This window comes from Zea mays, chromosome 6 (assembly GCF_902167145.1).
Source record: "Zea mays cultivar B73 chromosome 6, Zm-B73-REFERENCE-NAM-5.0, whole genome shotgun sequence".
Classification (NCBI taxonomy): domain Eukaryota; kingdom Viridiplantae; phylum Streptophyta; class Magnoliopsida; order Poales; family Poaceae; genus Zea; species Zea mays.
Window position 1 is genome coordinate 135,467,568 of NC_050101.1, and position 23,052 is coordinate 135,490,619.

Sequence of the window (23,052 nt, forward strand, 5' to 3'; positions counted from 1 at the left end):
ATCATGGAGGGATACACTACAGAAGAAGTGATTGAGAGCTGTATAGATTACATCAGTGACGGAACAATGATAGGTGTGCCTGTACCTAAACATGAGGGTAAACTATGTGGGAGAGGGAGAATGGGCAAGAAAACTTTTCGCGTTGAGGATTACAAGCTAGTACATTGTGCTCATGGTAGTGTACTACAACATCTCACGATAGCCGAGCCTTACATAGAGGAACACCTGAATGAGCTTCGTAAAGAAAATCAGAACCGCACAGAGGACTGGATCATGAGGGAGCACAAACATCGTTTCAGCGAATGGTTAATGGACAAAAACATCCCATTCGGAGACTCTTCGGATGAGAAAACAATGAAGAATTTGGCTTCTGGGCCATCGTGTTTTGTGACATCATGGCAAGCATATGACATCAATGGGTACACATTCTACACTAAATCAAAAGACATGAAAAGTGTTGCACAAAATAGCGGTGTTCGTATCGATGCTTTTGACCTACATGGACAGAAGACCACATATTTTGGATTCATAGAGGAAATATTGGAACTTGATTATGGCCCAAGCATGAAAATACCCTTGTTTAAGTGCAAATGGGTACAACATCCCGTGGGGGTGATAGTGGATAACTACGGACTCACACTGGTAGACTTAAAGAAAGTAGGATATAAAGATGACCCGTGGGTTCTCGCCGAATGTGTTGCACAAGTGTTCTATGTACTCGATCCAGCAGATGAGAAGATGCATGTAGTTATTTCTAGAAAGCAAAAAATTGTTGGAGTTGAGAATGTGGGAGACCAAGATGAGGAATACAATAAGTATGAAGAGATGTTCGTCTTTAACGGTCCAGAGAGAATCAAGCGTGTGGAAAAGAAAATTGATAAGAACTTAAAGCCATACATGCGGAAAAATGGTAGTTCATGAAAAATTGTATGAATCAAATTGTATTTGTTATCATGTATGATCGACTATGAATTGTGGTTGCCAATTAATTTAAAATCTCTCTAGTTATCTATGTGTGCTATTATAATTCATTTAAATTGTATTTGCATATTATTGTTAAAAATTAAATATTAATTCATTTAAATTGTATTTGCATATTTCTGTTAAAAATTAAAATTATTTTCATATTTAAATTGTATTTTCATAATTTTACAATCACAGGCGGTTTTGTCTTAGGGTCCGCTTGTGAAAAGGATAGAGCATCACAGGCGGTCCTAAACAAAAACCGCTTGTGATACTATTACATCACAGGCGTACTAAACCGCCTGGGACATCACAGGCGGTTTTCTAACCGAACCGCCTGTGATGTAAAAATCCTACCGCTTGTATAGAGCCAAATTGTACTAGTGGTCTATCAATCAAGTCATTCAAACATATACTTTAACATTTCAATCTAAGTGCACATGGATGCTTCATAATTTAATGAGCTTAAGGGCATAATCATAATGTTGAAAAAGGTAGAATGTGTGACACTTAGGGGTGCTTGGTTTGAGGAATGAGATAGTCCATCATCTTCTTACTCCTCACTTTTTTATTTGGTTTGTGGAATGAATGAGTTGATCCATCACCATTTCATTTCTCATAAGCTAATAACTAGTAATAATATGAGGATGAGTTCATTCCACCACATTTGTGGAATGGACTCATGATGCATCACCTTATCTAGAATGGATTCATTCTTCAAACCAAACACCCCATTATTATTTGCATATCTAGGTACTCTATTTAGGGGAAAGAATCAAACACGAAGACATAGTACCAGTTTAGATTGTGGTTTTGAACTGTCGCACAAATTTGATTTCACATGTTTTGAGGCCATATTTCTCAATATAATCTTACGGTATATGTTGGTACTCGATCTCGATTCCCCTAAAGGTATTGAGAACCAAGGCAACACAAGTTAGATATAAAGACCTTTGTCCTTTGATATAACACTTCTTCGGAGTGTTAGAACGAAGGACGAACATTTTTAAAGAGAGACATAATGAGATAATATGAAAAAAATACAATGTGGAGCTCTATATGATACTCATCTCATATGACTTAGCATTTTATTCAATCTCTTCTGATATCAAACAGATTTACAAGCATAACTATGGCTCCTTAATACAGGATGACACGAAGGTTCTTCGAAGGCTAATCACTACAAAGTTATGGCCCTCGAAAAAGGTACTTTATGCACGGTACTGTTCACCTATTTAGGATTGGTTTGGTGACAAGGGGATCCCGGGAGGATTGGAGGGGATTGAGGGGGAAATAAACTAATTTCCTCCTCAATCCCCTCCAATCCTCCCGGGATCCCGGGTCACCAAATCAGCCCTTATAGGGAAGATAAACCGCCTTTGTACAAAATTACAATCATGCATCTCAAGGTTTTACACACATTGTTTACAAATGACATCAGGGCAGCATTGTATTTTCTCCCTCCTTCGCTGCAGGGTCCTAGCCTTTGTCGTGTGAAAGCTTCTCTCCTGGCTTGCGTTCGAAGCCTTTCTTCTTTGCCGAAGCTACCGACTTTGGCTCGCACCTTTGCTACTTGCTCGTGCAGGCGAAGCTTCTTTATACATTGCTTTAGTCAAAGTTTAGCTTCGTGCATTAGTTGAAATGTACCTAAAACACACTTGTTTGTGTCAAAGTGAATGTTAAATGAGGATCTTCGACATAATAGGCCCCCAACAGTAGCCCCTTGCGAAATGAGTTCGTTTCTACATAACGAGCTTAGATCGAAAATGAAATAAATTAGGAGGCATTGTGCCGAAGGTCCGAAAGACAACTTCCCGAAGCTCGTTATGAATCATTGTCCTATTATCACCCTGACTGGTGGGGTCCAGATTTAGGCACGTACAACAGTTATATTTTGAAAATCTACAGGTATAAAAGGAGGTGACACCCGGTAGTTTCAGCATGGCATTTGCTGCTTTGCGCCTAATGCTATTAAAGCCTGCTCTGCCTTTGAAGCTTGCTTTGAACATTTTTCCACCTTCAAACTAGCCTTAGCCAATTGAAATATAAATTTTCATTAGAAATGGCCGGAGAACGGTCTGGTGCTTATGTGTCCTTAGCACCTTCGTCAGGCGCTTAGGAGACAAAAGTTGAGAACTTGGTTTCAACAGTAGAGGCTACCTCCTCTCAAGCCGAAGCTAGTGTTGTGAATCCATCTAAGGATAACGCTGACATTGATATTGAAGAAGACATCACTACCATTCGTCCTACGAAGCCAGGTCACGTGAACTTTGGCAAATCAAAAATCAAAGGAGGACACATTGAGGTACTTAACCGCTTTGGCTATATTGACAATGTCGAGTGGGTGCGACTAGGAGCGATGATTTAGTGCTGAAGCCAAAAGAGGATGAAATTGTTGTGTTCCGAAGTTTTCTGAAGGTTGGGCTTAGATTACCTTTGCATTTAGGAATTTTTGAAAAGGTTTAACATATACCTTCACCAGCTTATGCCAAACGCCATAGTGCATTTAGGAATTTTTATTTGGGCTATGCGGAATTAGGGTGTTGGGCTTGATACCAAAGCTTTCTACGAGACCTTTAGCCAAATCCATGAATTACACATTCAGACGAAGGCAACTGGGGGACTTCACAGCAACTTTGGTTGTTATAACTTTGCTTATCAAAGGGGCGCAATGTTCCTAGCTTCTACATACCGAAGCAAATGGTCGAATGAGTGGGCGAGGGAGTGGTCTTATATGAAGAATGATTTGAATGAGCGAACTAATATAAAAGGAATCATCCATACTCCTATTGCCACATGCTTCAAATATAAAAACCAACATGCTATATCAACTTCAAAGCTCAGGCTGCTATAGTTGCTTTCAATGTTGTTTGTACACACATTGGAACAAGAGAACTTGTTCATGAATTTTTAGCTTTTAAAATATGGCCACTAGGGGCTGAATGGGAGATGTCTAAAAAAGATGCTTTGAACGTGAATCTTGGATTGATCAGACTTTGTTAAAAATATAAGTTCGAAGATGAGTTTGGGGAGCCTAATGACGCATGGTTAGGTTATGTTGAGGTGAAATGCAATGAAATACTTGGTAACTATAGCAAACTAGAGGTCGAAGCTTTGCAATGGGCTTTCGCGGCACAGAAAAAATGTCGACTAAATCACGTTTTCGATGCTATTGGATTTTTCTATCCTGATTATCTCGACATGGTTTAGGATTCAAAGAAAAGTGACCACGAAGCGGAGCAAGGTTCCGAAGATACGGGCTAAATCGACACCTCAAGCTTTGGAGGAAGTTCTAGTACAAAGGGTTTTCTGAAATTTATTCATCACTTATAAACTTGTTGTGTTAATGTTTTTTAGGTTGTACCCAAAGCTGAGGTGCTGGTTATGTCTGAGAAAATGCCTTCTATAGGAACTGAAGGGGCAAAGATTGAGGATGCTATCGATCTGATAGCTCAAAAGGTGGTTCCCTGGAAGCCACTTTCAGAAGGTGAGGAGGAGGAAGAGTGGATAGCTCTAGTAATGAGCCCGTTCTTTGATATTGACGAAGGGGAGTTTGAGGAAAAGATACCGCTGGTACGATCCTTGCAGTGGAGGATGTTACACTGCCTGCTGTGGTTACGACCATACCGAGAGGTCTGAAGGTTGATCCGGCGGCTACAGTCGTGACACCTTCGGCAATTGTGGTGGCCGAAGATAAAAATTGGTTCTTCAAAGCCTACGACAGCAGAGGACATGGGTAAAGGGCCTACAAGGAACGAAGATGCCAAGAAGGCCATTGAAGATGACACACCCCTTGGTGAAGGGCCCTTCGATCAAGAATTTGGCGGTCGAAAGTACATGGTTCATCAAGCGGCTGGGAAAACTATGGGTGCCAAGCAGCTAACCGAGGCTATTGGCTTTGCCGAACAACTGGGTACCCTTTGAGGGCTACGATCTTTGGGGGAGGGCCATATGATTTACTTGTATTGCTGCCCGAATAGCATGGAAACTGAAGGATGCCGCTACATTTCGGACAATATTGGCTTCCCAAAGTTGGAGGCCATGCTTTCAACCATGTCCTTCGAAGATTTTTTTGGACTCCCTTGCTTACACCCATCTAAATGTAAATTTCTGTTGGTTTTTCTTTCAAGCTTCGAGTAAGGTTGATACAAAACTTAGCTATCTTTTTTTACTTCTCACAGGGCTTGTTTCTGAGCAATGCTCTAAAAAACAAGAGAAATGTTGAGGGTGAAGCTGCCTAAAGGAAAATAGTTAAGCTGAGGTCTGATGTTTCTAAGCTTCAGTTTGATTGCGAGGAGAAGGAGAAACTCATTAAGCTTTTAGAGAAAGATTTTGATGAGAGCCGAATCGAAGTTCAGGCTTTGTTCGAAGAAAAAAGCAAGTTGAAAGAAACAATGGGGAACAAAATATCATATCTTGAAGCTTCAGTTACTAAAAAATACAAGTGCATTGCATCCCTTGAAGCTGGATTGCAATGAGCAAAAACGAAATTCGAAGCCGAAGTAAACAAGGTAAGGCAAGCATTTGCCGAAACAACTATCGACCTCAACACCGCTCAAGTGAGAATAGATGATCTTAAAGATGAAGTAAATCACGTGAGGCAACTTAATGAAAACTATCGAATCCTGACGGCAAACTGTTACACCCGCGGCAATAAATGCTATAATGAGTTAGTGAAGACCTTGTCCTCTACCGGAGCTTCGTCTAGAGAGAAGAATTTTTCGGATGGTGACTTGGAGGGTTTAATGCGATGGGTGCTTAGTGAAACTCATTCCTATAAAATCTTTCTCTCAACACGAGAGGACTATTGCGCATGGATAGGCGCCCGAAGCACCGCTTAGATTTTGCTGAAAGTCGTGTGTGATCATCTGAAGATTTGCACCGACCCTAATTTCAGAGTTTTTGCTGACCACGTCTGAAGATCAACCGTCGAGGCTTCAGAGTGGTCTAAAAATTATTATATGATATATGGAAGAAGGGCAGGAAACAATTAGTATTAAAGAATCTATACAGGATAGGGAGAAGGTTTTTACTTTGTTGCCTTCATCTTACCTGTGCGAGGCATACACATACCGACTTTCAAACTTTTTGTAGGCTCAACAGACTGCTAAAAAAGCTACATATATTAGACAGAAACTACAAGGCAAGAAAGTCGAAGGTACTTACCCTTTTTCTCGCTTCTGTTATATTTTCATTACATTCATGTTTTGACAATAGTTTTCTAACTTTTGTTAACAAGTCTCTACTTCACAGGTGATTATTGAAGTAAAGCATATCGAAGCCGAAGTTAAGGATGCTGCTATTGAAGCCGAAGCAGTAGCTGTCAGGGCTGCAAAGAAGGCCACATATTATGTTGTTCTCAAGATTTGTGGGCGACTCTATGACAAAGTGATGTAGGGAAAAAAGGAAATTGATGAAGTGGTGTAAAAAACAATGATCTTTTGTTGTAATATTTTGTTGGTACAAAGTGTTTGAACACTTTGAAACTTTTTAAGTAAATTGTAATATATCCGTACTTCTTGCTTCATTATTGCTTCTCTACTTTCTTTTGTGATGTGTGGAATTTTATTTAACACGTGTTTTTGAGCCGAAAGCGAAAAACACCTTCCCTTCTTTTCACATATTACAAAAGAACGCTTATTTATAGAGATAATTTCAAAGTAAACTAAATTTATGGCGTTGTTTGATTAGGTGATTGAATCGTAGCTCTGCATTCCCCTTGGGAACGACTTTGGAGCTTTTTCACCATTAAGTGAATGAATCGTAGATCTGCATTCCCTTAGGAATGACTTTGGAGCTTTTTCCCGTTACTTTGGTGAATTAATCGTAGCTCTGCATTCCCTTAGGAACGACTTCTGAGCTTTTTTTGCCATTACTTTGGTGAATGAATCGTAGCTCTGCATTCCCTTAGAAACGACTTCAGAGCTTTTTTGACTGTTACTTTGGTGAATGAATCATAGCTCTACATTCCCTTAGGAACAACTTCAGAGCTTTTTTCACCGTTACTTTGGTGAATGAATCGTAGCTCTGTATTCCCTTAGGAATGACTTTAGAGCTTTTTTCATCGTTACTTTGGTGAATGAATCATTTCATTATTGCACCCGAAGGTGCCAAGTTACTTATTACATTGATTTTGCAGAATGTAAAAGAGTTTTTGGAATATGTAAATGCAGAGCGGCTTTTTCTTAATATCTTCAGATCTTCAGTATCGAGCCACTTGGGGTCCTTAGTGCATATGCTTCGTCTTCAGGACCATACTATTGATAGTATGAGTTTTAGATCCCTCCCTTCTGTCCTTTTGTTGCATATCTTACGCTGGAAACATGGGATGACCAGCAGGCACTTGGTCATAGGGACGTGGTCCTAGTATGAAGGAGGCAGATGGTGACCATGCATTCATCACTGGATTGCTTGAAGCATTTGAGGCCGAAGGTAAATTTAGCCTTGGCTCCTGTAACTGAGGCTGGACATACTGTTCCCTAAAGGTATTGAGAACCAAGGCAACACAAGTTAGATATAAAGACCTCCATCCTATGGTATAACACTTCTTCGGAGTGTTAGAACGAAGGACGAAGGTTCTTAAAGAGAATCATAATGAGATAACATGAAAAAGACAATGTGGAGCTCTATATGAAACTCATCTCATATGACTTAGCATTTTATTCCATCTCTTCTGATATCAAACAAATTTACAAGCACACCTTCGGCTCCTTAATATAGGATGACACGAAGGTTCTTCGAAGGCTAAGCAATACAAAGTTATGGCCCTCGAAAAAGGTATTTTATGCACGTCACTGTTCACCTATTTAGGGCATGTTTGGTTAAGTCTGGATCAAAGGGGATCCCCTCCTAGTCAAAATTGAATAGAAAGGGGTTTAATCCCCTCCAATCCTTCTAGATCGGTCTAAGCGAACATAGAAAACATGAACCATCTTTGTACAAAATTACAATCATACCCCTCAAGGTTTTACACATATTGTTTACAAATAATATTAGGACAACATTGTATTTTCTCCCTCCTTCGTTGCGCGAGTCCTAGCTTTTGTCACGTGAAAGCTTCTCTGCTGGCTTACCGTTCGAAGTCTTTCTTCTTTGTCGAAGCTGCCGACTTAGTCTCGCACCTTCGCTACTTGCACGTGCAGGGCAAAGCTTTTTTATATATTGCTTCGGCCGAAGTTCAACCTTTATTAGTTGAAATGTATCTGAAACACACTTGTTTGTACTGAAGTGAAGATTAAATGAGGATCTTCGATATAATAGGCCTCTAACAGTATATATGACTTAACGACTTTATAATATGGATAAGGGGCTGAGGCTACAATTCCGCTCACAATACAATCTGGACGTTTGTGGATCTTCTTATGCTTAATAAGATAAGATCCTAATATGGTTATGATCCCACCAAAAATTCTTCAGATTGATCATGATTTTGAAAATCTTAGGGCTAGTTTGAGAACCCCATTTTTCCATGAAATTTTTATTTTTTCAAAAGAAGTTAGTTCATTTTCTCTTCGCAAAATAGAAATCCTTTAAAAAACATAGTTCCTAAACTAGCACTTAGAGAAAAGAAAAACTCTCATAGACTTTCTAGAGAGCTTCGCTTTCACATCCGCTGGGGCCCACACGAAAAAATAGCCCGCAAGATCTTGCACATCTTCCCCTTTTGCCCGGCAGCACTCGTCCTAGTGTACTATCATCTCGTCGCTCGGCTCCCGACCGCATCGCGATCAGTCATCTCCTGCGTCTCGTTCTCGCCGGAGATCAGACGCGCCACCGCCGGGCGATGGATGCCTCCTACCGCCGCGCCGGTGCCGGAAGCGGTTCTGCTCCCCGCTCCGTCGAGGACATCTACAAGGACTACCGCGCCCGCCGCTCCGCCGTCCTCCGCGCCCTCACCCACGGTACGCTCCCGCGCCCCCGCGGCTCCTGCTTCCCGCCACGCCTGTGGAAAGTTCCCGGCTCTAACCCTACACCTCCTCTCATTTCGCAGACGTCGAGGAGTTCTACGCGCTGTGCGATCCAGGTGAGTCTCCTTCCCCTCGCGATCTCTCCGCCGTGGCCTTCGATTCGATTTGGGTGCGAGCTGATGGTCTGTGGTTGGGGTTGGATGTCGCTAGAGAAGGAGAACCTGTGCCTATACGGGTACGCAAACGAAGCGTGGGAGGTGGCGCTGCCGGCGGAGGAGGTGCCCACGGAGCTGCCGGAGCCTGCGCTCGGGATCAACTTCGCGCGCGACGGGATGAACCGTCGCGACTGGCTCGCGCTCGTCGCCGTCCACTCCGACTCGTGGCTCATATCCGTCGCATTCTACTACGCCGCGCGGCTCAACCGAAGTGATCGGTACGACACGATCCCCTCACTCTCCCCCAAAAAAAACTCGCTTATGTTTCTCTCAAGCTGCGATGCTTGCCTTGTCGGGGTGACTTGCTCCTTCCTGGTGTCTGATGTCTGTGCTCATTGACAAAAAGTGCTGGGGTTATCTCAGGTGTCTTCTGTGAGTTGAAGTGGGTGTCAGGATATGCTTGGTGTGCTGGCCCTCTGTATGCATGTCATTGTGCGGAGTGCGGACGTGTTTGGGTCCGGCATTTGTTTTGCCAAGTAGCTGTTCAGATTCAGGACTTCTGCAGAGGTTTTGTCGAATATAAATTAGTTTTCCAATTTTCCATGGAGAAAGCAATTGAATTTGTTCCCATGTACTTCCTCCGATCTTTTTTATTTGTCGTTTGCTAGTATAAAGTTGAACTACCCAGCGACAATTAAAAAAATGGAGGTAGTAGCAATTTAAGGAACTGTGCTGTTCAATTGTTTTCTATAGTCATGCAAACTACTAAATTATACTACACCCGTTCTCGAATATTTGTCACCCGCTAGTTTATTTTTGAACTAAACCGTGACAAATAAAAAAGAACGGAGGGAGTACTAGCTTATATTTTGCTGAAGTTGGGGAGGATATCTGTTTGTCTGCGTTGTAGTTAACATGATGTAAACTTCTGAGCCTGTACGTGTGTACTGAAGTTTTATTCTTCTCTAAGATGTTAATATTGTCCCAATGAAGAGCAGAGTTGTTTGTTCATGTGGAAAGCTTAGTGTAGACCCTTCATTGTCATCAGAAGGTTCACATGTTGCTGAACCAAAGACACCTCAGAAATGTTCAGGTGCTTAAAGCCTGCTCTGTTGTTTTAATTTGATTTATGAAGGCACCTCCATGTGAGAAATTTCCAGTTTGTTGTTCCCGAAAGTCATCTTGTATGATATCATGGGATTGAAACTTTTCGGTGATGGTTATAAGTTACTTACAAAATATTTTAATAAAAACATGAAATCGTGAATTGATGATTCTGATCTCTTCCAACTTTCACTTCTTGTTACTACCTCCATTTATTTTATTTGACGCTGGACAGTACAACTTTACACTAACAAACGTCAAGTAAAAGAATCAGAGGGAGTACTAAGATTGTGCTAATATTTGGATATGGTAGATGAATCTGATTATGAGGTTTGCTTAAGTACTCTACTTCAAGCTTTTACTAATCTTTCTGGAGAAGTAGCTATTGATGACCGTGGCCAAACCTGTAGTAAAGCCTTTTAGTCCTGTGCATGTTGGACCTGCCTAGAGATGGAACCCAGCAAAATCCATAGGAAAGAGCAAAAAAGAAAGAAAGAGGGATTAATAAGAGCCACAGGCCAAATCTTTACTAACTTGTAACTAGTATGATTTGACAAGATTATCCTGTGGTTTGAACTTGGAAACTGTGCAGCACTGCAGTATCTCCTGTGCAAGACTAAGTTAATTGCTGATTGTTGAGATCGTTTCTTAGTCTCTAACAGTGAAAAAGAATCATGATGAGTATAGGGAGAGGAGTAATTTTTAGGGAATAATTGTATAAAACCAAAAAAATAATATACGCATTTTGCCATAGTCAATAACCACTTCTGTTTTAAGATCAGCATAAATCTTTCTCATAGAGTAGAACTGGAGCAAACCTCTTGATTATTCATTGCTATGATGCATAATATCTACTGATTAGTAAAGAAGAGTCACAACTATACATATTGTATTGCTTCTTGCAGTCAAATGATTGCACATGTAATCACCCATCTTTCTATACTACCTGAATGCATACTCCATTTTGTGTAAAAGACATGGATACTGAATGAAAATTGTTTGGACTTGATGTCGGATTATACATCCTTATGTAGGTTGTATAGTAAGTTTCATTTTGTTATGTAGTTTCAAATTTATTGGCTTATGAATTAGCTAAGTTCTGATTGAAATATGAATCGGTGGTGGTATCATATATGAACTAAGAGTTGGTAACTGTATGGAGTTTATTTGGACCAAGCAGATCATCCTTAAAGTTCTTGGCTTACTAGTGCCATTTATATTTTGTACTAGAAATACATTCACATTATTTAACTTTTGGGCTTGTTGTCAAACTGTTAATATTTTGTATATTGGGTTGAAGGAACATTCTCCATGAGTATTTAATGAGAGTTAAGTGTTCCATCTTCACATATGCAAGCTAGTTTGAGTGACCATACTCCTTTATATCTTTTGAGGACTTTGGGACAATGCTGTGCACTCCAGTACTTTCATAAATAGCATGTAGATCCAACTGCTCAATTCCTGTGCAATGATGTCAAATTAAGTTTATGTTTAACTAAACTTTGTGATTTTAAAAATATGTGGAGTAGCTTTTGGATATTTCCAGCACTTCATTTGTTCTTTTCGAATGCTTCATTTGAATAAACTTTGTTGTAGGCCAAGGGTTTTTGAGAGCTGTAAGTGATGAGTACAAGTGAACTTACGATTGAGTTTCTCAGTCAAAAAATTACGATTGAATTCATATTTTATACCATGATGAGCATTGGGATCTTAGTCACCAAGTGAATTCGCTTGCGATTGTAAGCAGCAAACCACTAAAACCAAACATTAATGTCGACACTCGCAACTTATAAGTTTGACTCTGTTTTCTTCATAAAATGTTCGTACAGTTACCTTTGACTAGTCAATCAACAAAGTCAAAAGGTATTAAGCAGCCTTGACTTGAATTACAATGGAAGTGAAACATTTCATATTCCACTCTAGAACTGTTTTGGGGTGTAGTAGTAGTATCCAGTAGTCCATGGCACAATAATACTTTTGATTTGTCTCTTTTACTAACATATGAATGTAGTTTCCATGTATGTATATATTCATTATGATTTGAATGAATATGGACGAAAAAAAGTGGGCTAGAAAGAACTATATTTTGGGACGGAGGGAGTATATAATTTAACTGCGTTTAGAGTAGTTGGGTATTGCAGTAATCATTTTTTGTAACGCTTTTGCTCTCAAATTGAGCAGGAAGCGTTTGTTTGGCATGATGAATGACCTGCCAACTGTTTTTGAAGTCGTCTCCGGTGGTGTGAAGCAATCTAAGGAAAGGGACAGATCCGGTACTGACAACAGTGGTAGAAATAAACTGTCAGCAAAGGTAACAAGAATCCATCACTGATTTTACCACCTCTTATGTTCTCATGTTACGATACTGAACTTGATTTGTCTCTCCAGCAAACAAGCGAGCCACGGTTAGAAAATAATGCCAGGGAGCCTGACGAGGGCTACGATGAAGACGACGGCTACCACAGCGAAACCTTGTGCGGGACATGTGGTGGAATATACAGCGCAGACGAGTTCTGGATCGGGTGTGATGTGTGCGAGAAGTGGTACCATGGCAAGTGCGTGAAGATCACTCCCGCGAAGGCGGAGAGCATAAAGCAGTACAAGTGCCCGAGCTGCTGCAATTCAAAAAGACCTAGGCCGCTGTAGGCCTGTAGCACCGCCCTCCTCACTGGAGGACGGCCATGGATGGAAGACTGAACAAACAGGAGGTCAGAGCTACTCCTTGGCGCAAGGCCAATACCACCTTGCCATGTTTACTGTATCTTTTCGATTAAGCTTACATATGATGGTGATGCTAATGTGGGCGGGAAGATCACACCTAGTATTTATTATAACCTTTTTGTGGTTTCTCCATGCCATGGAGAGTTATGGTAGCCTGTATGTTGCCGGAGAAGGAATAGGGGCAGAGGAAGCCTTTGTAACGTTTCTAAAGGTGAATTGGGCAGCTTATGCCAAGATAATAACCCGTGAGGTTTATGTTAATATATTTTATTTGATACAGGGCTGATGGTTTGCGTGAGCAACCATGTGTGATTACGTAAGCTACCGCCGACCCACTTTGTGGAATAACATACAGATGCACTTCGACAACTAGTCGTTTCTCTAGTTTAGAAACCTAAACCCTCAATGGATCCCCAACATGTGCATTTCTTGGTAGAGGTATATTATGGAGGGTTCAAAGTCTTCCTCTTGTCTTTTTTAGACCATGTCTTGTGAGAAGATGTGTTTCTTCAATTTGATTCTGATATATAGGGACAAGAACAGAGTCAGTAGCTGTGCTTTTCTTGAGACATGACCAATAACATTTTGTTGTGAATTCACTTGAGGTGGACGCTAATGTTGGTCACCCGTAAGATTCCTATGTAAGATTCCTATAAGGGACCAAAACAGGGCAACTGTTGGGACCATGCTTCGTCGCCGAAGGTCCTGCGGAAAGAAACAGCTTCGGCTGAAGCTGCTTGTACGTGATGCCGAAGGTACCATTCATGAAGCTTCGGTATTACAGCATATTCGAAGGTGAAGGGTCGAACCGACTTAAAGATAGAATGATCTTTTAGTCCATAAGGGTCTGAGTCAACGTTGTAAACTTTTTATGAGGGGCATGATTGTAATTCCTCACAGGCTGTGTCCTGTGCCTATAAATAGTGAACAGTATTCCTTTACTGTTCACGCATTTCTGTAATTGCAAACGCATCACTCGGGAATTATTGTTTGTCAAAGCAAAGGTATAAATGTACTTAAATATTATGTTCAAACATCTTAGATTCATATAATTAGATATATAATTGATGTCATTTATTTCTGAGGTATTTATCTTTAATGTTTCATATTTTATATTATTTTGTATTATCTTTGTACGTTTAATTACGAAGGTGAAACCTTCGTAATATTTTGCTCGTGGTCTTCGTCCGAAGTTCATTAAATCCTTGGGGAATTAATGCTTCAGCGGACGAAGGGCATTGATATTTAACATTTTATGTTGTCTTGTTCTTAATTCAAAGCATTTGAGAACAAGTCCTTAACATTGGCGCCCACCTCCGTTGAACTCACTTCCACTTTCCTGAGACAATGGCTTCGTTCAAGAACCAAGCTGGAACTGCTTCGGCTCCGAAGCTGATTCTCCCGATAACAGGCGGTTCATGTTCAGAGCCAGCCAACAAGAAACAGAAGAAGGAGGCACAGAGAAGAGTACAACATGTAGGGGTACAAGGACCCTTCATCAAGTCAAGATGGTCTCACATTTCAATTACCTTCTCTCAAGAGGATCTTCAGCTCAAGGATTACCCGCACAATGATGCTATGGTTATCTCTTGTGTGATCAAGGGATTTCTGGTCCATAATGTTTTGGTTGATACAGGCAGCGCAGCTGATATCATATTTACTAAGGCCTTCAGACAAATGCAAGAGCCCGAAGACAAAATCCATGATGCCACACATCCCCTTTGTGGCTTCGGAGGAAGGCAGATTGTAGCACTTGGAAAAATCACAATGCCAGTAACCTTCGGATTCATTAACAACACAAGGACTGAACAAGTTGTGTTCGACATTGTTGACATGGAATACCCTTACAATGCAATCATTGGTCGTGGTACTCTCAATGCCTTCGAAGCAATTCTTCATCCAGCATATCTTTGCATGAAGATACCTTCGGACCAAGGATCTATTGTCATTCATGGAAGTCAGGAAGCTGCCAGAAGGGCCGAAGGAAACTGGACAGACTCAAAGGCAATCCATAATATAGATGGGGCTGAAGCTTGTGAGCAGTACAAGTTTAGAAGGGAGAAAGCTGCTTCGGCCGATCAGCCGAAGCCCATGCTTTTATGTGAGGACATAGCAGAGCAGAAGGTGTTATTGGGATCCCAACTGTCTGAAGAACAGGAGAAAACCTTGATAAGGTTTTGAGAGCACCTAGAGGGGGGTGAATAGGTGATCCTGTAACACTTAAAAACTTAGGCCACAAAAACTTGGTTAAGTGTTAGCACAATAACCGCCAAGTGGCTAGAGAGGAATCTTCAACAAAACACAATAACCAACAAGATCAATCACAGAGATGGCACGGTGGTTATCCCGTGGTTCGGCCAAGACCAACGCTTGCCTACTCCACGTTGTGGCGTCCCAACAGACGAGGGTTGCAATCAACCCCTCTCAAGCGGTCCAAAGACCCACTTGAATACCACGGTGTTTTGCTTGCTTTTCTCAATCCCGTTTGCGAGGAATCTCCACAACTTGGAGCCTCTCGCCCTTACACTTGAAATTCACAAAGAAGCACAGAGCAAGGAAGGGATTAGCAACGCACACAAGACCCAAGAATCAGAGTGTCAACACGCACACAAGTCGCAACAAGAGCTCGCAACACAACTCAATGAGTTCACAACTCCACTAGAGCTCTATATGCTATCACAATGAAATAAATGCGCGGAATCAAGGTCTTGGTGCTTATGAATGTTGTAGGAATGCTTGGTGTGCTCCTCCATGCGCCTAGGGGTCCCTTTTATAGCCCCAAGGCAGCTAGGAGTCGTTGAGAGCAATCTAGGAAGGCTGATCTTGCCTTCTGTCGACTGGCGCACCGGACAGTCCGGTGCACACCGGACACTGTCCGGTGCCCGATTTCCTTCCAAAAATGGCGCAGTCGACCGTTGGCAGCCTGAGAGCCGTTGGCGCACCGGACATGTCCGGTGCACACCGGACAGTCCGGTGCCCCCTTCTAGCCGTTGGCTCGGCCACGTGTCCCGCGCAGATCGCGCGGTCGACCGTTGGCCCAGCCGACCGTTGGCTCACCGGACAGTCCGGTGCACACCGGACAGTCCGGTGAATTATAGTCGTACGTCGCCGGTGGATTCCCGAGAGCGGCCACTTTGCTCGAGCCAGCCTGGCGCACCGGACATTGTCCGGTGCACCACCGGACAGTCCGGTGCTCCAGACTGAGCTGAGTCTTGGCTGCTCGAGCCAAGGCATTTTCAATTGGATTTTTCCTGTTTCCAGCACTTGGACACAATACATTAGTCCATAAAACAATGTACTAAGTCTGAGAAACATACCTTTATCCTTGATTTGTACTTTGTCCACCTTTTTACACTTAGGCACTTGTGTTGGACACTAAATCACCAAAATACTTAGAAATGGCCCAAGGGCACATTTCCCATTCAATCTCCCCCTTTTTGGTGACTTATGCCAACACAACATAAAGCAAGTAGAACAAGTACAAAATCAATTCAACTAAGAACTCAAAATTGTTTTGATTCAAATTTGACATATATGGATCATTCTATGCCACCACTTGGTTTGTTTTTGCAAATCAAACTCAAATTCCTATCTCTAAGTCAAATCCACTTGTAGAGACATAAAGAGAGGTTTTCCAAAGAAATTTGATCAAGGATTTCAAAAACTCCCCCTTTTTCCCATAATCAACACTTCTCCCCACAAGAGGCCAACTTTTGACATAAGAGACAATAAAAGAGTTTTGACAAACCAAAAGCTCTAATCTACTATTTCTTTTCAAAATTTCTCAAGTGGTAGCTGATCCATTATTGCTTTGGCCTTTATTTTCTCCCCCTTTGGCATCAAGCACCAAAACGGAATCAATCTTGGCCCTTTAACCCCATTGCCTCACCAAAATCTTCAAATAAGAACACAAAGGCAATAAGAGTACATGAGATGAACTTGGAATAAGTTACCCTCTCATCGGAGTGCAGTGGAAGTCATTCATGGTCCAAGTCCACCTTTTCCCTTTCAAACCTCCTTTGAGACTAAAACAAGCAAACTCAAGCATATGGTTAGTCTCAAAGGGTCAAGTTGTAGCACAGCTCCCCCTAAATATGTGCATCACTTGCAAAAGGACTTGTGAGGTCCAGGGAGTGTTTGTACAACTTGAGCACCACAATAAGCAACAAAATGCAGAATGAACATGATCAAGGGCATAAACACATGTATGCTACAATTCAATCCAAGTTCCGCGAATCTAAGACATTTAGCTCACTACGCATCCTGCAAAAGGTCTTCTCATCTAGAGGCTTGGTAAAGATATCGGCTAGCTGGTTCTCGGTGCTAACATGAAACACTTCGATATCTCCCTTTTGCTGGTGGTCTCTCAAAAAGTGATGCCGGATGTCAATGTGCTTTGTGCGGCTGTGTTCAACAGGATTTTCCGCTATTCGGATAGCACTCTCATTATCACATAGGAGTGGGACTTTGCTCAGATTGTAGCCAAAGTCCCTGAGGGTTTGCCTCATCCAAAGTAGTTGCGCGCAACACTGTCCTGCGGCAACATACTCGGCCTCAGCGGTGGATAGGGCAACGGAAGTTTGTTTCTTAGAATTCCATGACACCAAGGACCTTCCTAAGAATTGGCACGTCCCCGATGTACTCTTCCTATCGACCTTACATCCAGCATAGTCGGAATCTGAGTACCCAATCAAGTCAAAGTTAGACCCCTTTGGATACCAGATCCCGAAGCAAGGCGTAGCGACTAAATATCGAAGAATTCGCTTCACAGCCACTAAGTGACACTCCTTAGGATCGGATTGAAATCTAGCACACATGCATACGCTAAGCATAATATCCGGTCTACTAGCACATAAATAAAGCAAAGAACCTATCATGGACCGGTATGCTTTTTGATCAACGGACTTACCTCCTTTGTTGAGGTCGGTGTGTCCGTCAGTTCCCATCGGCGTCTTTGCGGGCTTGGCGTCCTTCATCCCAAACCGCTTTAGCAAGTCTTGCGTGTACTTCGTTTGGGAGATGAAAGTGCCGTCCTTGAGTTGCTTCACTTGGAACCCAAGGAAGTAGTTCAACTCGCCCATCATCGACATCTCGAATTTCTGCGTCATAACCCTGCTAAACTCTTCACAAGACTTTTGATTAGTAGAACCAAATATTATGTCATCGACATAAATTTGGCACACAAAAAGATCACCATCGCAAGTCTTGGTAAAAAGAGTTGGATCGGCTTTCCCAACCTTGAAAGCATTAGCAATTAAAAAGTCTCTAAGGCATTCATACCATGCTCTTGGGGCTTGCTTAAGTCCATAGAGCGCCTTAGAGAGCTTACACACGTGGTCGGGATACCGTTCATCCTCGAAGCCAGGGGGTTGCTCCACGTACACCTCCTCCTTGATCGGCCCGTTGAGGAAAGCGCTCTTCACATCCATTTGGTACAACCTGAAAGAATGATGAGCGGCATATGCTAGCAAGATACGAATTGATTCTAGCCTAGCCACAGGAGCAAAAGTCTCCTCAAAGTCCAAACCTGCGACTTGGGCATAACCTTTTGCCACAAGTCGAGCCTTGTTCCTCGTCACCACCCCGTGCTCGTCCTGTTTGTTGCAGAACACCCACTTGGTTTCCACAACATTTTGCTTGGGACGAGGCACCACTGTCCAAACTTCATTGCGCTTGAAGTTGTTGAGTTCCTCCTGCATGGCCAACACCCAGTCCGGATCTAGCAAGGCCTCTTCTACCCTGAAAGGCTCAATAGAAGAGACAAAGGAGTAATGCTCACAGAAATTAACTAATCTTGAACGAGTAGTTACTCCCTTGCTAATATCACCCAATATTTGGTCGACGGGATGATCCCTTTGGATCGTCGCTCGAACTTGGGTTGGAGGTGCCTGAGGTGCTTCTTCCTCTTCAACTTGATCATCCTGTGCTCCCCCTTGATCATGCGCCTCCACTTGAGGTACCTGTTCGTCATCTTGGGTTGGGGGATGCACCATAGTTGAGGAAGACGGCTGATCTTGCTCCAATTGTTCCTGAGGCCGTACATCTCCAATCGCCATGGTGCGTATCGCGGCCGTTGGAACATCTTCTTCATCTACATCATCAAGATCAACAACTTGCTCTCTTGGAGAGCCATTAGTCTCATCAAATACAACGTCGCTAGAGACTTCAACCAAACCCGATGATTTGTTGAAGACCCTATACGCCTTTGTATTTGAATCATAACCTAATAAAAAACCTTATACAGCTTTGGGAGCAAATTTAGAAGTTCTACCTTTCTTCACAAGAATATAACACTTGCTCCCAAATACACGAAAATAAGACACGTTGGGTTTGTTACCAGTTAGCAGCTCATATGAAGTCTTCTTGAGGAGGCGGTGAAGGTAGACCCTGTTGATGGCGTGGCAAGCCGTGTTCACGGCTTCCGACCAAAAGCGCTCGGGGGTCTTGAACTCTCCAAGCATAGTCCTCGCCATATCAATGAGTGTCCTGTTCTTCCTCTCTACCACACCATTTTGCTGAGGTGTGTAAGGAGCGGAGAACTCGTGCTTGATCCCTTCCTCCTCAAGGAACTCCTTCACTTGAAGATTCTTGAATTCGGACCCATTGTCGCTCCTTATCTTCTTCACCTTGAGCTCAAACTCATTTTGAGCTCTCCTGAGGAAGCGCTTGAGGGTCCCTTGGGTTTCAGACTTATCCTGCAAAAAGAACACCCAAGTGAAGCGGAAAAAGTCATCAACAATAACTAGACCATACTTACTTCCTCCTATGCTCAGATAGGCGACGGGTCCGAAGAGGTCCATATGCAGCAGCTCCAGAGGTCTTGAAGTGGTCATCACATTCTTGCTGTGATGTGCTCCTCCCACTTGTTTACCTGCTTGACAAGCTGCACAAGGTCTATCTTTTTCGAAATGTACATTGGTTAGACCTATCACGTGTTCTCCCTTTAGAAGCTTGTGGAGGTTCTTCATCCCCACATGTGCTAAGCGGCGATGCCACAACTAGCCCATGCAAGTCTTAGCCATTAAGCATGCATCTAGACCGGCCTCCTCTTTTGCAAAATCAACTAAATAAAGTTTGCCGTCTAGTATACCCTTAAAAGCTAGTGAACCATCACATCTTCTAAAGACAGACACATCTACATTTGTAAATAGACAATTATATCCCATATTACATAATTGACTGACAGATAGTAAATTATATCCAAGAGACTCAACTAAAAACACATTAGAGATAGAGTGCTCATTAGATATTGCAATCTTGCCTAAACCTTTCACCTTGCCTTGGTTCCCATCACCGAATATGATTGAATCTTGGGAATCCTTATTCTTGACGTAGGAGGTGAACATCTTCTTTTCCCCCGTCATATGGTTCGTGCATCCGCTGTCGATAATCCAGCTTGAACCCCCGGATGCATAAACCTGCAAGGCAAATTTAGGCTTGGGTCTTAGGTACCCAACTCTTGTTGGGTCCTACAAGGTTAGTCACAATTTCCTTAGGGACCCAAATGCAAGTTTTATCACCCTTGCATTTTGCCCCTAATTTCCTAGCAACTATCTTCCTATCCTTTCTACAAATAGCAAAGGAAGCATTTAAAGCATGATAAATTGTAGAGGGACCATTCATAACTTTTCTAGGAACAATATTCTTTCTAGGCACATGATGAATATTTTTCTTAGGCATATTTCTACCATGCATATAGGAAGAACTGGAGGCATACATGGCATAATAATCATAGGCATGTGAATCAAAAGCATTACAACTCCTATGAGACTGTCTTCTATCATTGTACATAAAAGCATGGTTCTTTTTAGTACTACTTGCCATAGGGGCCTTCCCTTTCTCCTTGGCGGAGATGGGAGCCTTATGGCTTGTTAAGTTCTTGGCTTCCCTCTTGAAGCCAAGCCCATCCTTAATTGAGGGGTGTCTACCAATCGTGTAGGCATCCCTAGCAAATTTAAGTTTATCAAAATCACTTTTGCTAGCCTTAAGTTGGGCATTAAGACTAGCCATTTCATCATTTAACTTTGCAATAGAAGCTATGTGTTCACTACAAGCATCAATGTCAAAATCTTTACATCTATTGCAAATAACAACATTTTCTACACAAGTTGTTGATTTACTAGCTATTTCTAACTTAGCATTCAAATCATCATTCATGCTCCTTAAGCTAGAAATTGTCTCATGGCAAGAAGATAATTCACATGAAAGCATTTCATTTCTTTTAACTTCTAAAGCATAAGATTTTTGTGCTTCTATAAATTTGTCATGTTCTTCATACAACAAATCTTCTTGTTTTTCTAAAAGCCTATTATTATCATTCAAGGCATCAATCAATTCATTAATTTTATCTACCTTGGTTCTATCTAGGCCCTTAAATAAACATGAATAATCTATTTCATCCTCATCACTAGATTCGTCCTCACTTGAAGAAGCATAGGTAGAGTCTCGAGTACATACCTTCTTCTCCCTTGCCATAAGGCATGTGTGACGCTCGTTGGGGAAGAGGGATGACTTGTTGAAGGCGGTGGCGGCGAGTCCTTCATTGTCGGAGTCAGACGAGGAGCAATCCGAATCCCACTCCTTGCCAAGATGTGCCTCGCCCTTTGCGTTCTTATAGTTCTTCTTCTTTTCCCTCTTGTTCCCTTGATCCTGATCACTATCATTGTTGGGACAGTTAGCAATAAAATGACCAAGCTTACCACATTTGAAGCATAAGCGCTTCCCCTTTGTCTTGGTCTTGCTCGGCTGCCCCTTGCGACCCTTTAGCGCCGTCTTGAATCTTTTGATGATGAGGGTCATTTCTTCATCATTAAGTCCGGCCGCCTCAATTTGTGCCACCTTGCTAGGTAGCGCCTCCTTGCTTCTTGTTGCCTTGAGAGCAAGGGGTTGAGGCTCGTTGATTGGACCATTCAATGCGTCGTCCACGTACCTCGCCTCCTTGATCATCATTCGCCCGCTTACGAATTTTCCAAGGACTTCTTCGGGTGACATTTTGGTGTACCTGGGATTCTCACGAATATTATTCACCAAATGAGGATCAAGAATGGTAAAGGACCTTAGCATCAGTCGGACGACGTCGTGGTCCGTCCATCGCGTGCTTCCGTAGCTCCTTATTTTGTTGATAAGGGTCTTGAGCCGGTTGTATGTTTGGGTTGGCTCCTCCCCCTTATCATTGCGAATCGTCCAAGCTCGCCCTCCACCAACTCCATTTTGGTGAGCAAGGTGACGTCGTTCCCCTCATGAGAAATCTTGAGGGTGTCCCATATTTGCTTGGCGTTATCCAAGCCGCTCACTTTGTGATATTCATCCCTGCACAATGAAGCTAGAAGAACCGTAGTAGCTTGTGCATTCTTATGAATTTGCTCATTAATGAACATGGGACTATCCGTACTATCAAAGTGCATTCCACTCTCTACAATCTCCCATATACTAGGATGGAGAGAGAATAGGTGACTACGCATTTTGTGGCTCCAAAATCCGTAGTCCTCCCCATCAAAGTGTGGAGGCTTGCCGAGAGGAATGGAGAGCAAATGTGAATTTGAACTTTGCGGAATACGAGAGTAGTCAAAAGAAAAGTTCGAATTAACCGGTTTCCTTCTCTCGTAGTCGTTGTGGTCGTCGTCCTTTTGGGAAGAAGTAGACTCATCGCTGTCGTCGTAGTAGACAATTTCCTTGATGCGCCTTGTCTTCTTCTTCTTCCCATCTTTCCGTCTATGGCCCAAGCCGGAGTCGGTAGGCTTGTCATCCTTCGGCTCGTTGACGAAGGATTCCTTCTCTTTGTCGTTGATCACGATTCCCTTCCCCTTAGGATCCATCTCTTCGGGCGGTTAGTCCCTTTGTGAAGAGAACGGCTCTGATACCAATTGAGAGCACCTAGAGGGGGGTGAATAGGTGATCCTGTAACACTTAAAAACTTAGGCCACAAAAACTTGGTTAAGTGTTAGCACAATAACCGCCAAGTGGCTAGAGAGGAATCTTCAACAAAACACAATAACCAACAAGATCAATCACAGAGATGGCACGGTGGTTATCCCGTGGTTCGGCCAAGACCAACGCTTGCCTACTCCACGTTGTGGCGTCCCAACGGACGAGGGTTGCAATCAACCCCTCTCAAGCGGTCCAAAGACCCACTTGAATACCACGGTGTTTTGCTTGCTTTCCTCAATCCCGTTTGCGAGGAATCTCCACAACTTGGAGCCTCT

At 42.5% G+C, this 23,052-nt stretch overlaps 1 protein-coding gene across 1 annotated transcript; it reads left to right on the forward strand.

Annotated features, from left to right (window-relative positions):
* Positions 1-8,662: 8,662 nt before the first annotated feature.
* LOC100193399 (ALFIN-like transcription factor) lies at positions 8,663-13,128 on the forward strand. The gene is made up of 5 exons (NM_001138524.1): positions 8,663-8,864; positions 8,954-8,986; positions 9,081-9,303; positions 12,311-12,440; positions 12,518-13,128. Exons 1-5 carry the CDS (start codon positions 8,747-8,749, stop codon positions 12,773-12,775), a joined length of 762 nt encoding a protein of 253 aa, NP_001131996.1. The 5' UTR covers positions 8,663-8,746; the 3' UTR covers positions 12,776-13,128.
* The last annotated feature ends 9,924 nt before the right edge of the window (positions 13,129-23,052 follow it).

Excerpts from the sequence above, each read along its gene's own strand:
- LOC100193399 (NM_001138524.1), top strand. The coding sequence starts at position 8,747 with ATGGATGCCTCCTACCGCCGCGCCGGTGCCGGAAGCGGTTCTGCTCCC. Across the intron at positions 8,865-8,953 it reads CCTCCGCGCCCTCACCCACG|ACGTCGAGGAGTTCTACGCG; the intron begins GTACGCTCCCGC and ends CTCATTTCGCAG. Across the intron at positions 12,441-12,517 it reads GAAATAAACTGTCAGCAAAG|CAAACAAGCGAGCCACGGTT; the intron begins GTAACAAGAATC and ends TTGTCTCTCCAG.